This window comes from Onychomys torridus, chromosome 6 (genome assembly GCF_903995425.1).
Source record: "Onychomys torridus chromosome 6, mOncTor1.1, whole genome shotgun sequence".
NCBI classification, from domain to species: Eukaryota; Metazoa; Chordata; class Mammalia; order Rodentia; family Cricetidae; genus Onychomys; species Onychomys torridus.
This window is the reverse complement of record NC_050448.1, coordinates 35,118,659-35,135,758: the sequence shown is the minus strand read 5'-3', so window position 1 is coordinate 35,135,758 and position 17,100 is coordinate 35,118,659. Positions and strand designations below refer to the sequence as shown.

General features: G+C 37.6%; 1 protein-coding gene across 5 annotated transcripts in view; it reads left to right on the top strand.

Annotated features, from left to right (window-relative positions):
• Nbea (neurobeachin) overlaps positions 1-17,100 on the top strand; it is a 551,973-nt gene that overhangs the window by 334,859 nt on the left and 200,014 nt on the right. For all 5 annotated transcript variants that reach the window (XM_036189952.1, XM_036189948.1, XM_036189950.1 and 2 more), the window contains one exon: positions 6,840-6,964. In XM_036189952.1, the coding sequence (XP_036045845.1) occupies positions 6,840-6,964 (125 nt within the window). The remainder of the gene's footprint in view (positions 1-6,839; positions 6,965-17,100) is intronic.

Below are 17,100 nucleotides of genomic sequence, written 5' to 3'. Positions count from 1 at the left end.
ACCACTTGGTATGTACCAGAGGCTTTAGCTGCTGTTCTAGGTTTCTGGAGGTTTTGCCTGAGGCTTCTTGACTTCATTGCTCACTTTCTTCTTGTATACTGAGAACTGGAGATGTAGTCACAGGCCCAGGTGCACTGGTACACAAAGCAGGGAAAGAACATTTCAGAATGCTAGTGACTCACAGAGATGGAGAGAATGCTCCATAAATAAGCCAGCTCTGTTGTGTTAAGTCAGCTGCCTTCTGACCCAGCGCTAAGCATTGTCTTTAAAATAGTGTGTGTGGTTTGTATACTGTATTGCATAATGTGTATATACTATGTAATGGGTATTTATATACTACTTTACTATGTAATATAGAGGGTATATCTAGTATATACATTTTATAAAGTGTATGTATGTAGATAAATGAAAAATTACAAAATATCTCAGTCCCAACAGGGTGGTTCACCGCTGTAATCCCAACATTTGAGAAGCTAAGATAGGAAGATCACCAGGGGAATTGTAGGCTATCCTGAACCACAGAGTGAACCCTGTCTCAAATGAGGTGGAGACATGGAATACTGAAATATTTTAAGAGTGTAATTTCTAGCTTCCCCATGATTAGACTACTACTCAAAAAGCATAGAAAAGAGAAATTAGTCTGTATATATTTGTTAAAGATTTCGTTCGTCTGTGTCACTGACTGCCAAACTAGGTCATTAGGAGTCTGTTTCTTTCTTATTGGACCTCCCCTTAGATAGAATTATATATGTCAATTTGTCAAACTGCTTGTCCATATGACTTCATTTCCTTTTTGCTTATAGTTGTATGCAACAGTGCTTTTGTTAATGGCAATTGAGAGATAGTGGCACAGCCTATGTGCAAGAAGAACATGAAGACAGTAGTAGTGGTTTGGTAGGAACAATCACGATCAACCTTTTGCTTTAGTTTTCTATTTGCAAATCAGTTACAAACTTTTCTAAAATTACTATTACTCATATTCTGTCTGAAATATCACTGACTTTCTTTAGTAATGCAAAGTGACTAATAGATTTTGATTTCACTTAGGGATTTGAGGGCACAGGAAAGGCTTATGTTTCCTTGGTAGGCCTGTACCAGTACACTAAAATCACTGGAAAATAAGCAACTGGACTAATTATTTTAAGGAAGGACTAAAGATTTCCCCTTAAGTGCTTTCCCTCTCCTTATCAAATAGTCATGCCTCCCCTTCATATTGATAGTAGAATAAGATCTATCTCATGAATCAAATATGACCAAAGTATAAGGCAGACATATGAAAGAGACTAAATGAAACCCATGATTATTCAGTTAGCATATGCTAATACGAAAAATAACTATATCCCTCCTAAACATTACTAGATGACATGAACTTGAGTTTTTAAAGTTCACTGTGTCGCTCCCATAATTACCAGTGTTCATCCAAGTTAGTTTATCTCTGCTGGAAAGGAGGCAGTCAACAGCTGTCTTCAGTGTCGCATCCTCAAGAGAATTAATTTTCTCCATTGCCTTTACAGTGAGTGTAGCTAAGAAATCAGAGTACCAGAGAACACACACTTGCTCTGCCACTAAGTGGTCTCTTGATCCTGAGAACAGCCACCCCTCCTGGCCTCTATTTTCTTATCTTATAAGCATGTGTAATAATGGTGCTTTTCTCGTTTGGAGTTTAAGAGGACTAAATAAGCTAGCATATGTGGAATGATGCCCATTGGCTGCCATAGTTGCCATCCTACCAACTTATCTCTTGGGTTATACTGAGGTAACAAACAACCTGAACATCTCAGGGATTCAACTCAAGAAAATCATATTTCTCACTCACATCCACATCCACCACAGGCCCTCAGAATAGCAGTGCTCCCAGAAGTCACTTAAGCATCTTAAACACTGGATGGTGTGTGGAGGGAAGGGACATGGTGCCTATGCCCTACCCACTGTCTCTGGGAGTCTTGTCTGAAAGTGACTGGCTGCTGCTCACAAGTAACTGGCCAAAAAGTCACATCAGCATGCCTTTCTTCAACATGCATATAGAGTTAGGCATGGTGGCCAACTCTTGTCTCCTAGCACTTGGCATACTGATGTAAGGGGATTGACCTTCCTACAAGGTCAAGGCAAGCTTGAGCTACATAACAAGATCATGTCTCATTTTTTTAAAAAAAAAGAAAAAAAAGTAGATGGGAAAAGTACAATCTATAGTGTGTCCAAAAGGAGACAATGACACCTTTATCTTAGTAATAGCTTTATTATAATTTATAGACTGTACAACCTACCCATTTAAATTATATAGTTCAGGTACTCAAATTAGGATAGCACCATACTGAAGTGCATAGTTCAGGCTTGGTATGTAGCTCAGTGGTGGACCACTTTCCTAGCATATGCAAAGCCCTGGCTTTAATCCTTAGTACTGCCCAAAAAAAGCAAAGAAAGACCAACAGACAGACACAAATTCGAGTCTTTAATATGCAATATCTTTTATTGGCATATATTCACTGTATGAAGTCAAAGTACATTATATACTTTGTGCCTATTTATGTGAAGATAATTTTTAATTACCAATCTGTCAGATAGATGTTTTTGTTTGATCTGGGCAAGATTAGATTTCATACATGGATTTTTTTTTTTTGGGGGGGGAGGGGTTCTAAACAGACTTTCACTATGTAGCCCTGACTGTCCTGGAACTCACTCTGTAGACCAAACTGGCCTAAAACTCACAGAGATCTGCCTGCCTCTGCCTTCTAAGTCATATACAGAATTCTTGATATCATTGATTACTAGGGGTAATGTGTGTTCATGTGTCTTATGTGTGTTTTTAGTAAATTATCTGTTTTTTCTGACTCTAACCTTTTATCTGATCTCTAGAATAATTTTTATTGCTAAATGTCCAGCAGCCAGTTACCATCTTTGGTTTTGTTTTATAATGTAAATTCAGTCTTCTGTCTACTTTATGAGAGTAATCCACCCCTTTAAAAAAAAAAAAAAAAAAAAAAAAAAAAAAAAAACTCAAGTACCTTAAAAACAAAACTAAACAAGAAAATCAAAACTGTAAGCAAGCCCCCAAGTTAATGTTTTCTTTTTTGAGAGTTGCCTTGATCATGGTGTCTCTTCACAGCAGTAAAACATGACTAAGACAGAAGTTGGTGTCATGAGTGTGACAGCCTGACCATTGCTGTTTGTTAGAGGAATATGGAAGACTTTGGGACTTTGGACTAGAAAAGCAGTTGTCGGGGCTTACTGGACCATCCTAGTAGGAGCATAGAAGACAGGGCTGAGGGCTGTTTGAACTTTGGGGGCCCAGTTCAAGGAGGTCCAGAGGTCTAGAGTAGGTTCTTGTGATACTTTGACAAAGGTGGCTGCTTTTTGTCCTTGTCCTAAAATCTTCCTGAGGTTAAACTGAAGAGTTTTAGATTAATGGCAATGGCAGAGGAGGTTTCAAGATAGCTTATGTTGTATGATTATTAGTGACCTGTGGTGGTATTTTATTTGTACTGAAATGTGATTTTATTTGTATATTAACAAAGTTGCCTTGGGGTCAGAGCAAGCCAAAGCAGAAGCTGGGCGGTGGTGGTTGCACGCATTTAATCCCAGCACTTGGGAGGCAGAGCTAGGTGGATCTCTGTGTGTTCAAGGATACAGCCAGTATGGAGACACACGCCTTTAATCTCAATACCAACCATGTAAGACCTGGAGGTCTATACAGACAGGCAGTGGCAAGGAGGTCATGTGGTTGGGTTTACAACCAATGAGAAGGCAGAACAGAAAGTCTATAAAAAAGAGAAAAACACAGGAAGTAGGTCTGGTGGAGAGGAAAGACAGAGCAGCAGTGAAGGGTAAGGTTTTCAGCTCTCAGCTATTGCTCTGACCTCTTGGCTTTTAACTCTGCAATTGGCTCTGTGTTTCTTATTTAACAAGATGGTTATATCTACAGTGACCACTCTTACACAGATCTATAATGAAAAGAAGCAAGCTGAGGAAGGAAAAATACAAAATGTATACTTTTCGGGGTTGGAGTGGAGCATCAGGAAATGTAATGGAACTAAGTCCAGTGCTCAAGGAAATAAATAGTTAAAGAAAAGCCTGGTGTTAAATGGAATAAAGGGAGTGGTGACCTCAGGTCAAGACCCCACCCAGCTAAGCTTCTACCTTGTAAAAAAGAGTAAAAGGAAACTTTAAGCAGTGAAGAAAACAACCAAAAGAAGAAAACAGCAAAAAGCTGATTCAAATGCAGTTGAACAAGGAACAAGTTCCGGCCCCATCTAGTAGCAGAACTTGGCAATTCTAGCCACATGGTTCTAGCTTTAGAGTCAAGGATGTAAGGAAGGGATTATGGAATCTCCCTCCAAGACTAAGGAAAGCTGCCAAGGCCAGGCATGTGTCAAGAGTGTCCCTGCATGGAGCTCCAGAGAGGACATTGCATGAAGCTATGAAGTTGAACCCTTGACTTCCTTTGAGACCCCAAGAGTTTGGAAATGCCAGAGTTGTGGGACACCTGCTGAGGAGAGTTGCTAACAGGGAGTAGAACAAGCCCAAGAGAAAGAAGTATGTTGCAGTCAACAAAGCTTAACAGAGTTGGAGAGATGAAGAGCATTTCCACATAAGACATGGAGCTGCAGAGTTTGGAATTTGTCCAGCTGGTTTTCTGTCTTGCTTTGATCCAGTATTTCCTCACTATGCTCCCTTCCCTGCGTTTTGGACCAATAATGAATATCCTATACCATTATATGTTGGAAGTATGTGATCTTTTTTATTTTGATATTTATAGGGGTATTACAGTTGAGAGATTGCATGAATCTCAGAAGAAACTTTGGACTTTGAAACAAATTTGAGACTGTTATATACTATGGGGACTTTTGAAGTTGGACTGAATGCATTTTTGCTTTATGATGTGGCTATAATCCCATGGGGGCTGTTGTGGGGTATTCATCAAAGAAGACTGCTCGGACATGGGTTTAAGCCAATAGAACATCTTTACTAGCCAGCCAGTGACTACCTATTCAGGATCCCAGTGTAGTACTGAGCCTTTCTTAGAGTGAGCTTTTAAGCACAAAAACCATATTCTAGATTGACATACTTCAGTTAATAAGAACAGTTATCCAGAAGCAGAACTACAGAAGCTAAAAAGCAAAGTTAGTGCATTTTAATACTTGCCCAGAACTATATAGACTTTGATGAATAAGGCCTTTGTTTTAGTTTTGGCAGGTAGTGCTGTCTATGTGCTGAGTTTTACAGTCTGAATGGCACTTCCATCATGGAGTCAGTTGTGCTAAGTAAGGTCTTAGGGCCTACTAAAATCTGGGGCCCTGTTACAGGGTCCAGGAAGTAGAATGTGGTGGTTGGAGTAAGAATGGCCCTTACAGGCTCATGTATTTGAATGCTTAGCATCAGGGAGTGGCACTATTTGGAGAGAATTAAAAAAGGATTAGGAGATGGGGCCTTATTGGAGGAAATGCTGGGGTAGGCTTTGAGGTTTCAAAGCCCATGCCAGGCACAAGGTCCCTGTCTTTCTCTCTGCCTATGGATCATGATGCAGCTCTCAGCTACTGCTCCAGCCCTGCCTGCATGCTGCCATGCTCTTCACCATGATGATAATAAACTAAACCTCTGAAACTGTAGGCAAGCCTCCAATGTTTTCTTTATAAGAGTTTCCTTGGTCATGGTGTCTCTTCACAGCAATAGAACAGTGACTGAGATAAACCCTCTAAAACTGTAGTTACAGGCAGCAAATGCTCTAAACCCCTAAATCATCTCTCCAGCCCCAGGCTATAGGTATTTTGAAGTTAACAATTATTCTGTTGACTCCTTGTTGAAAAGTATACTTGTTCCAGACCTGGTATTAGAGATTCAATAATGAGCAAAACAGGCCCTGCCATATTCTCCTGTTGTGAATAAACTCTATGAAAGCTTTCTGCGTGTTTTTATGAATAGTGCTGCTTACAACAGTTACAGTATCATCTTTTTTAACTGTGTTAGTCTACATCATGTAAACAACAAACCTAACTTTTTAAGCTGAGGTATTTACCACCAATGTTTGTTGAAGTTAAATTGAAAACCAAGTTCCATTATAAAATACTGCATTGGACATGTAATATGCATGTTTCAAGTAGTTCCCAATATGCACTGTGGGTTGTAATAATGGTTCAGCACATACAAGACAATGTTATCCAATGATAACCATAGTCGTTAATGGTTTATATTAGCTGAAAGCTGTAAAATCATCTGAGGACTCTTAGCGTTAGAATAATAATTTACCAAGACAATTACCACATACTGGAAATTTTTTGCAACTCTAATTTGGTATTATTAATAATGGATAAAATTGCACTTTTCTCAGGTTGCTGTGGGCAGCAGGGATTTACTTCAATGAATATTTCAGCACATCATTTTAATCATTTCTCCACCAGATCCACATGGGCAATATTTTATTCTTCTTAATTTAGTCTACTAAGCACAGACATTAAATTGCAGACTATTTGTGGTAAGATCTACTCTGTGATTTACAAGATTGTTATAAAGTGTAAAAGAAAGAAAACTATCATTAGGGCTTCTTGCAGTTTGATGTTGCATTTGTTACTGAACTCTCCGTGATCAACGTTTTGGTAGAGAAGAGAACACTGAAAAATAAAAAAGGAAGAAAGAAAAATTGTCAAGTGTTTACAGTGTAAGAGAATAAAGTATGAGATTGCAGCTGTTATAGCTTCTGTTTGATTGTGATAGTAATACTCATACAAACACAACTGTCTAATTTTCCAGAGAGACCAATGAAATAAAATTCTAATTTTGGGGAACAAATGAATTTCCAGTTTTGACATTTTGTTAATAACATTAATGTCATTTCTTCCCACATCTAGTCAACTGCATGATTTCTGGCGTCTGGATTACTGGGAGGATGACCTTCGTCGAAGGAGAAGATTCGTTCGAAATGCCTTTGGCTCCACGCATGCAGAAGCACTGCTCAAATCTGCAATAGAGTATGGTGAGTGCCACTGCCTCCAAAGCAGGGGTCCCTCCTGAGGGAAGAGGTCTGTTGTAGTAAGAATTTATTTTTTCAGTGTTATGTAATATTCACTGCGTTAAGTGTCAGAAATAACATGATCTGCCTTGCCCTTTAGGACTATCTGAGTCAAACTGAACTCCGTATTTCTTAGATTTATTTAAGAGACTTCATCTTACCATAAAAGATTAAAATATCTGAATCTGGTCACAACCTAACACCCGTTCAGATAGCCTAAAACTAGTAAAATGGATTTTTTAGTGTCTTTCAAACTTTAATGACCACAAGCCATGTAAACATGTTATAATATTGTACTCAGGTGTGGGTGTGTATTTTGTGTTTTTTTTCTACCCTGGGTATTGCATGAGCCCTGCTGCAAAATCTGTGTTTTTACCCATCAGTGTGTGTGTACCCATATATACATACATAGACATATACAATGATCCCTAGTTCCATATGCATATATAACTGAAATGTTATATTAGTAACCTATATATTTCCACCCTATTTTTTTTAGGCTCAGAAAATTACCAGGCTGGGGAGATCAGTCAGTAAAAGTCTTGCTGAGTTCCTCTTAAAAGTAGGACACAGAAGCATACATCTGTGACCCCAGCATTGCAGAGCCAGAGACAAGCAGATCCCTGAAGCTCACTGGCCAGCCAGTCTAAGCACTCAATAAACTCCAGATTTAGAGAGCCCCAGTTTTATAAGACAAGGTGGAAAGTAATCAAGGAAGGTATCCATGCGTCCATGCATACATTCATACATGTACACGCAATTGAAAATGGTCAACAAAGACTTGAGTGGCATCCACATGCACATACACACGTGTCCACATAACCATGTGTATTGTGCATGCATGCAAACACATGCATATACAATACCATGCACATGACTCATAACTAGACAGACAGTCTTCTTCTGGTCAGCCAGTTCAGCCCCCAGGCTTCCAGTGGATTGCCAGTGAAGTTTGTCATAACTGTCATATGTTCACTATTATCAACCATCACTGCCAGAAAGTTGTTCCCAAATTCTCTTTTTAAAGATGTTTAGTAACAATATCACTACAGTTTAATAAAAATGTTACTTTAGATTATTGTCTAATAAGTTTCCTTAATTACATTTTTGTTTGCCCATTTTAAAAATTTATTACATTTATTGTGTGCATGTGTGTGCTCATGCTCATGTATGCACAAGTACAGGCACCTGTGTTTACATGCCATAGCTCATGTGTGGAGGTCAAAGACAGCCATTTCTCTTCTTTCAGCATATGGGTCCTGGGGATTCAGTTCAGGTTCATCAGAGTTAATGGCAAGCACCTTTACTCACTTAGCCATCTCACTGTCCCCGTTTACACATTTTTAAATGCTCTCGTGAGTTTAAGTCTGATTGGCCACGTCAGAATTTCTGATGCCTTCTATCCCAAGGTAACAATAATAAATGCTGTCCTTGTAGTTTATGTTGTCCACTTTTAACCCTGGAGTTACTTGCCGTATTTATTTTCACTTATTTGAAAGTAATTAAATGAGCTATCTATTTTAAAGTTTACCACATATGGTAAATAGTTTTTGCATCATGATATAGTTTGTATCATGCCATGTAATTCTTATTCTTAATGAGGTGAATGTAAAAAGATACAAATCATTACCAAATAAACACTGTACCTTAGGGTTTCAATGCAACCATTACCTAAGAAAAATTACAAAATAATTATACAGTGGAAGTAAATATTAAAAATGTTTCAATAAATCATATGAGTCCTTACTATAAAGAATTCTCATATCAGCTGTAAGCCAATCTAAGGATTTTAGCACCCTGAGGATTTGCAGCCAACTGAACGTGAGTTGTGACATTCATGATTCATAGAAATAACTGCCTATACAGGCATCATATACTTAATAGTACCTGGAACTGGCCTGGAATTCACAGTTCCACGTGCCTCCGCCTCTGGAATGTTGGCATTAAACGTGTGTGCTCTATTTACTAATTTAAATTCAGCATGAGTTTATCTCATTTAAAAGTAGAGTTGTGTGCAAATAATTTGTAAGAGAGTTTAGGCTGAAGAGCATTGGTATAGTTATAAAAGCTTTAATTCTGTAGAGGCTACCATACTCATAGGTTACTTCCAAAGGGCTTTGTTATGAAGAAAATCATTTTGTTTCTGCTTTAAAAATGGGTCTCTTTGTGTTTGGTTTGTATTTTTTTTTACCTTAAAAATCCCTTTGATGGAGGTTCATATTTTAGTCACAAATGAACTATTGTTAATAAACCTGGACTAAAATAAATAGTACTTACATCTTGAAATAAATGAGCCATGCTGGCAAATCTTCTGTGTACTATATGGGAATTTTTAATATTCTATTTTCATTAATTTTAAATGCTAGATGATGATCAGTACTCAGGATCTTTTGTCCCTCTTGTGTCAGGTTCCTTGATGAAGAGAAAGAAGAGTGTTTTTATTTGACAAGTGTTAGGAACAAGCATCATATATTTAAAACACCTGTACAGTTCCTGTGGTAGAGTCACATGATGATCACTCTCCAGGATTCAGGTCATGGTTTGGAAGACCAAAGATAACACACCACAGATCTCCCTCCCTGAACACTTCCCGGGTACACCTTTTCAAATGTCTGTGGACCTCAGGAACTGAGGAGAAGGTTAGCAGTCTAAAAAGGAGCAAGGGACAGGAAAATGGAAATATTCCAGGGAGGAATATCTGCAGACAAATAAAGGGAAGATTGCAAACACCCAGGATTCCCCCACTTCCTCCAACCCTGCTTGCCCCCAATCTGCACATGAAGTACTTCTTCAGAAGAAAGAGGAAGTAACTGCCAGTAATGATTACAAAGCACTTCCTTCAATAAAAATAGATGCTGGAAGGCTTAATTGAAAGCAGATTCTGTTTTTAAAGATAAGTTTTATGTTCAAAACATCTATATAAGGCCAAAAAAGAAAAGCCAAACTATATAAAACCCAAACCATTGTCTGAATAACCTGTCAAACATTATAGTGTCTTTATGTCTGCAAAGTCAGGCAGGGCAGGGTGCAGACCAGCATCTGCCTTGTAGACCTGTGATGTTGAGTACACAGGTTAGGGTACCATCATAGGACAAAGCTATAAACTCCCAAAGACCACCTAGGACAAATTGAAATTCAATGTACTCCTCCTTCTTTGTCAAGTAATTACATCATTTCTACCTCCCTATGATAAAATGTTTTAAATCCTGACTTGCCATTAGGCTTTGAATATGCACAATCTCAGTTGTGGATTTTGGTGAAAACCATTTTTCATTTATCTATGTGATAGAAAAATTAATGTTTCAGGAACAAAATAATGTTTTATACTGGTAACTTCCAGTGTGGGTAAAAGAACTGGAATCAGTGATAAAGTAGTCAGAATTGTTAAAGACTTGAAAACTGAAAGAGGTAGCCTTTCCTTAGTAGGTAAAACATGTCTGGATGCCAAAGCTCAAATTGAGTCATGTGTTAGTGTAGATCAGGAGTTTGGAGACTAGGAGCCTCCGTGAGGGAAACACAAGTAAAGCAGAGGCAATGGACGACTTCAGGTTTCGTGGCAATGCCTTGAATCACTTGACCGTTCTTGATACCCTAAGTCCAGACACACGGTGTGGATTACATTAGAGTTGTACTTCCCTGATGCGAAGGAATATTCAGCTGTAGTTCAGATTTCATGGCACTATTATCAGTTTTCTTAGAGTCTCAATTAAAATGTTGATTCTATCTTTAAATGAGTAAATAATCAGAGTTGGATATCATTTTAAGGAAACAAAAGACAATAGTTTTATTTCATAATGATTTTTGAAAGTTGGCTCCATGACTTTATTATTAAACTTGTAGCTGACCTTTTTCAACTGGAAAATAACCTGTGCAGCGATAAAATGTTTCCTGCTTTTTAGTAACACTAACGAGTTGAATAATTTATGAGGTCGTCGTGTGCAAAAGATTCAGTATGATTTGACACAGTCTCAGTCTCTGGTGTTGGAATGTGATTAATAAAAACCTAGAGGCGTGTAATTTTTTTCTTGATGTTTATTGTACTAATTTTGCATGTACTGAATGTGTTGTTTGGGTGGTTTTTAGTGGTAAAATCTCTTTCAATTTAGAATTTAATTATCAGGAATTTTACAAGCCATAGCAGTGAAATTATGTAAGAAAGATATTTTAAAATTCATCTTCTCACCTGCATGGTTTATTCTTTGGACAATTAGCTAATAGGTAAGTAATTGAAATAGTGGGTTTTGAGAGTTACATATTAAAACAATACCTAGACTCTCCAACTTCTGGTACATTCTAGTGTGTAAAGATACCTGCTGACAAAGAATAGGGAAAACTCATAGTAAGTTTGGATCTCTTTGGTGATTGTCAGTCATCATTTGGGCTTCTGTTTCTCTTCCATAAAATTACAGTGGAGCTCCATTTCATCAAAGGCTAAGATCGCAAGTGCTTCGTGTCTGTGATCAAAGACATCATCTTAAATAGGTCTGATCTGGCACTGCAGAGGAGGGCAGGCTGCCGCAGCCTGAGGGAGAAAAAAAAAAACACAGAGCAAAGATGACAAAGTTAATCAGTCATTTCTTTGGCAATAAATAATAAGATATGCTGAGAACTGCAAATGAGAACATTCTTAGGTTCCTCAGAGATCTGTCTGCTTAACACCTGATTTATCTAAGCTTGTGAAGCCATCAAGTTATGACCTTGATGCACAAAAAGCAGCTCTGTAATGAGCTGGAATTAAATTAGTCTGCTGCTGAATGCATGGCTACTGTAATGTGTTACATGTAGTCCTCAGAAAATAGTAAGACACTGAGAGTAGAAACAATGCTGTGCAGCAGTGCAGCCATTCAGGAGAACCAGGAAATTGTCTGTCTTCATTCTTCCAAGAGTTTGCAATTACTACAGCATTTGAGAACCCACATCCTTACTATGTAGAAACAGGAGTAAACCTGCTTTAGTTGGTGCATTGTAAATTGGATCTCTGTATTCAGAATAAAAATTGGTGGTTTGAATTAGGTTCCAGTAACTGCTGAAAAATTAATGATGCAATTGTCTTAAGAGAAGGAAAGACCTGCAGGCAGTTGTCTGCCAGCTCTTCTTGACATCACCTTACAAGCTTAGTCTCCTACCCTTGTCTTTACCCTATGGTTTTATGGGCTAGTAAAATGACTTAAATAAATTTCCTAAAATGGGGTCATAAAGGCTACAAATATGCTTATAGCACCCATCTACACATACATGGCATTTCTCATATCAAAAACTATTCCAACAAGCTACCTGGTCTTATGTTGAAGATTCAGACACATAAGATTTAAGCAGATTCAGAAGTTTAACTGTGCTGATTGAAAGGCACTTACTGAAGAGATAGGAGGAAAGGGAAGAGAAATCGCCAGCATGGGGAGGGAAGTGAGTAGAACAGAACAGAGTAGGCTAGGGTAGGCTAGGCTAGATAGAATTCACTGACATGGGGAGGCTTAAGGCCTTGACTTGATGGACTCTGTGTTTGTATTAATGACAGAAATTCATAAAATATTTGTATTTAGGACTGGGGATATGACTCAGTAGGAAAGAAAGTGATGGCCCTGAGCAAGTCTTTGCAGTCAGTCTGTAGCTATGAATACAAATTTTCTTATTTTAGATTATAAGTAAAAAAATAATTTAATGTACATCAAAATATATGGAAAAATAAACTAATTTTATTTTAGATATTTCATATTCTCAGATAAAATAAAAACCAATTACAAACCAAAATCAGGTTTCTTTGCATATACCATTAGAGCACCCATGTTTTTGTAGAGCTGAATGCTCTTGAAAACCCAGTCACTGTCTTGTACTGATTTGATGAGGTCCATGTACCACATTTAACCGCAGACTTGATTAGTTTGGGGAACTGAATTGAAGGACGAAGTTTTCTAAAGTCATATCAACAAGTGAGACATTTTTAAGATCTGAAATTAGTTGTTTATATTTTATTTTACTTAGAACATCCTGAGATGCTAGAGAGAAAGCTGGGGTAAAGTTCGGCTGGTAGACTTATGCCAAGTGACAAGGGGAAACATACTTCTTTATTAGTTTGCTTATTTTAGACCAGTTTCTGGCAACATCTACATACAACTGCATGAGTAATACATGTGCAAAGTATAATAGGTTGTGGTGATATTGATATTGTATTCCCAAAAATATTGTGCACCCTAATAAGCTTATCTGGGGTCAGAGAACAGATAGAGGCCAGAAAGTGGTGGCACACACACCTTTAATCCTCGCATTCCAGAGGCAGAGATCCTTTTGGATCTCTGTGAGTTCAAGGCCATATTGGAAATAGTCAGACATGGTAATAAGAGCCTTTAATCCCAGGAAGTGATGGCGGGAAGCAGAAAGGTATATAAGGCCTGAGGATGAGGACCTAGAGCTGGTTAAGCTTTTAGGCTTTTGAGCAGCAGTTCAGCTGAGATTCAGAGGCTTCCAGTCTGAGGAAATAGGATTAGCTGAGGAACTGGAAAGGTGAGGAAGCTGTGGCTTGTTCTGCTACTCTGATCTTCCAGCATTCACCCCAATACCTGGCCTCAGGTTTGTTTTTATTAATAAGACCCTTTTAAGATTTGTGCTACAATAGGAATTTGTTTTGCAGTGTACTATCAGTGTTGTGAGCCCTGTAAAGATCATATGTCTGAGTGGCAGTTGAAAACATGAACTGAATTCCTCCAAATCAGTGAATAGAGTGGGCTTGTGGAATTAAGGTCAACACCACACAGAATAGTGTACCCACAAATGGAGACCAGTACCACATGAAGAAACCAGAGGCTGTTATGGGGAGATAGCATGAAAATGAGGCTGTGAACAGAGAACTGTTGAAGGATTTATATTTGCAAAAGGACAGACCACAGAAATGAGGTGACCTAGTGATGTCATGGGTGACGTAAACTCACCCCAAGCACCACCCTGCCATGCTCTGTGTGCACTTGACCCTATGGAACATTCTCTTACATGCAGTTTACCTGATAATATCTGGTAACTCTCACAGCATGTTACCCATGAGGATGTTGTAATATAGGCCACCTCAGTGTCATTCATAGGCTTTATATATTGTCACTTCTGAAAACATAATGTAGGTTTATTTTTTCAATTTATTTGTTATACTGGCTTTATTTCTATTTTTTATTCATTTATTTATTATTTACTTATTTTTTGTCTACTTGGGTTGTTCCTAGAGCACCAACCCAAGTAAAGAATCATTCTGCCACTGAGTTACATCTCCAGCACTTGGTTCTATAAAGTGCTGTTAAAATAGCCTGCACATCATCAGCATCCTAGCTGTGCCTTGTTTTAGTAATAAAGAGAAAGGAGTTAGTTACCATTTTCTTCCTCCTCTCTGAGCCTGTTCAAAGCATCTTACTCCTTTCCCAGTAGTCTGAGATACTTGAAGCAGATTTCCCATGTTGCTCTAGGAAGTGTGCCCCACCCTTCTGGTTTTGCTCATGTCATCTACTTCCTGTTTTTTCCTTCTCAAGATGTGTTATGATTCCAGGCTTGCATTCTGCTCCTGTCTACTCCTCAGGGCACAAGATTTCGCAGGCTTCTTTCCTTTCTAAGTTCCCTCCCCAACCCATCCTTCTCTTTTCTTCTAAGGTAAAAAAAAAAAAGCTTAAAGAAGGAGGGAATGACCCACTGTTACTCCATTTCAATACACTCCTCTCCCACCGCTATTCTTCTAAGCACTTTACCATGGGGATCTGCAGTGAAATCAGGCAGAGTTGAGGACACATTGTCCTGACCTGTATGACACTGAGTTCCAAACTTGCTCAAGAGCAGTATTTGTTTTTCCTCAAGTAAAATGTGCTACATGGCTTGCAGTATAACAAAATCCTGTTCTAATTATACATCACGCTAACTTCATGGCTAGTCACAATTCTACTGAGAGATATCAATCCTAAACTACATAAAAAGTTAGTATGGCATATATTCTTCTAAAAAGCATAGATTACAGTTTTCTGAATTGACTGTTAGATTATTATATTAACATTTCATAGTTATATTGTGCTTAAATCCACTTAAATGCAGTATCATTTCTTGCACCTTTTTAATTGCATTTTTCTGTTTAAAAATGCTGTTTATGAATATCCCCTTTGCTGGTCTGCTGAAAAAATATTGCTTACATATGAATATTTTGAATTAGGAATAAATGAAATTCTGTTTTTTGCTGTCAGAACCAAATTGTGAAAATGTATTACATGTCTTTGAAAATCAGTATACTCTATTAGCAGGCCTGTCAATATAAAAAGTGCCTCCCATTTCCACCTCCTGCTCTAATAACCTGTGTTACTCTCAGGCAGTTCACATAATCAGAGTATATTGTCAGCTTACTGGAGTTGGGGAAGCATGAAATGAAAATCGCGTTAATATTGATCCAATTCTTTTACTTGCAAGTGTCCTTGCTGTCCTTTTCCACTGAGCAATAATGGTTGCTGTTAGGTAGCCATTTTCTTCTCTCAGTTGTTACAGACATAACTAATCTGCATAAGGGTTTAACACTCGGAATAATTTCTATGGACGCTGAATCTTAATTAATACACAGATTGCTAATACTAAAAGATTACTACACAGCAACATTTTCCTCAGGCTGTTCAGAGGACAGCCTACCTGAAGGGATAAGGGATGTCTGCACATTCCTCCTTGATAGAAACACAAAGGATGCATTGCTCCCATTCTATGCAAGGTAATGAATGATGTATCATCAATAATGATTCAAGTCCAAGTGTCATTTTTGAATTTTTTATTTTATAGAAGCATATGTAATATCTATTTGTGATCACTCACTAAACTCTTTGTCAACAGAAATGAATTATAGTGGGAATGGTGTTTAGATGTTCCTCACCTGGACAGAAATACCACAGCTAAAAGAAGGAGCATGAAGGCTGATCTTGTGCTTTTACATCTGCCTTATTAAACTTATCCAGCAATTGCCCTCCCTTTATATGAAGGTGTCCAAGGAACACTCATAAATTGTCTGTTTGAGTGTGAACAGCCTGTTTCATTTGTGGGGACTTTTTTTTTTTTTTCAGAGAAGTTTATGCAGATGGGATGAAGGTTCTGGGGGATGGATCACATATAGAAAGAGTAATGTGCCTTCAGGATTCCAGTCTCTCTAATGTAGAATGGAGTTTTCACCTTTGGGATTTTCCCGGATTTTTTCTTTCTTTTTCCTTCCTTTCTTTGTTTCTTCCTTTCTTCTTTCTCCCTTTCCTTTAGTATTCTATTCAGACCATGTGTCAGTTAAAAATAATCTTTCCTTTTATATGTCCATCTTAAGGAGGAAATATTTGTTCTATGTTTAAAATCAAACTCTGAAATTACATCTTAAATTTAAATTTCTTAGAAGGGAAATTTAAATTTAAATTTAAAATTAAATTGCTAGTGAGTGACTGCTGTAGCAAATTTCCACATAAGTGCCTTTAGCTTTTATCTCACACATTCAGTAAGCCCAGCACCCAAAGTTAGGAGCAGTAAGTTTCTATGTGATTTAAAAAACAAAAAACAAAAAAAACAAAAAAAAAAACAAAACAAAATAAAAATTCCTTCACCCTTTGCTGTCCAATGTTCAGAACTATATGGTCCTCAGACATACATGTCATCACATGAGATCTTGTAACTACACCTAATTAGGGGAAAGGTGCATTTATCTTGAACTCTTTTTCTTTGGGTGGCAGTTAAATAATATTGTGTAGAGCTACAAAAAGCACCATCCTATGAAGGTATTTGTTGCTCTGACTTGAATTTTAATGAGAAAAAAAAATCTTTATTTTAACGTTTCCCAAAGTATCCAAATCATTGGTGCTTTTATTTTTTTTTTAAAAAAAAGTATTTAATCACAGTATTTTATCTGACTTATATTAGGGTGGTTTGTCAAAAAAACATTGAACAAGATAAAAAAATTATGAAATGATGCATCTTGCAAAGAATTTCTCTCTTGAAAAGAATGCCCTCCAGTGAAGCTAATTTCCTGATGTCTACAAACATTAGAATTTTCTAAGCATACATTTAGGCAAAATTAAAATTAGGTTAAATTTTCACTCTGCCAGCCTCCCTACAAAGACCTCCTTCAAAAG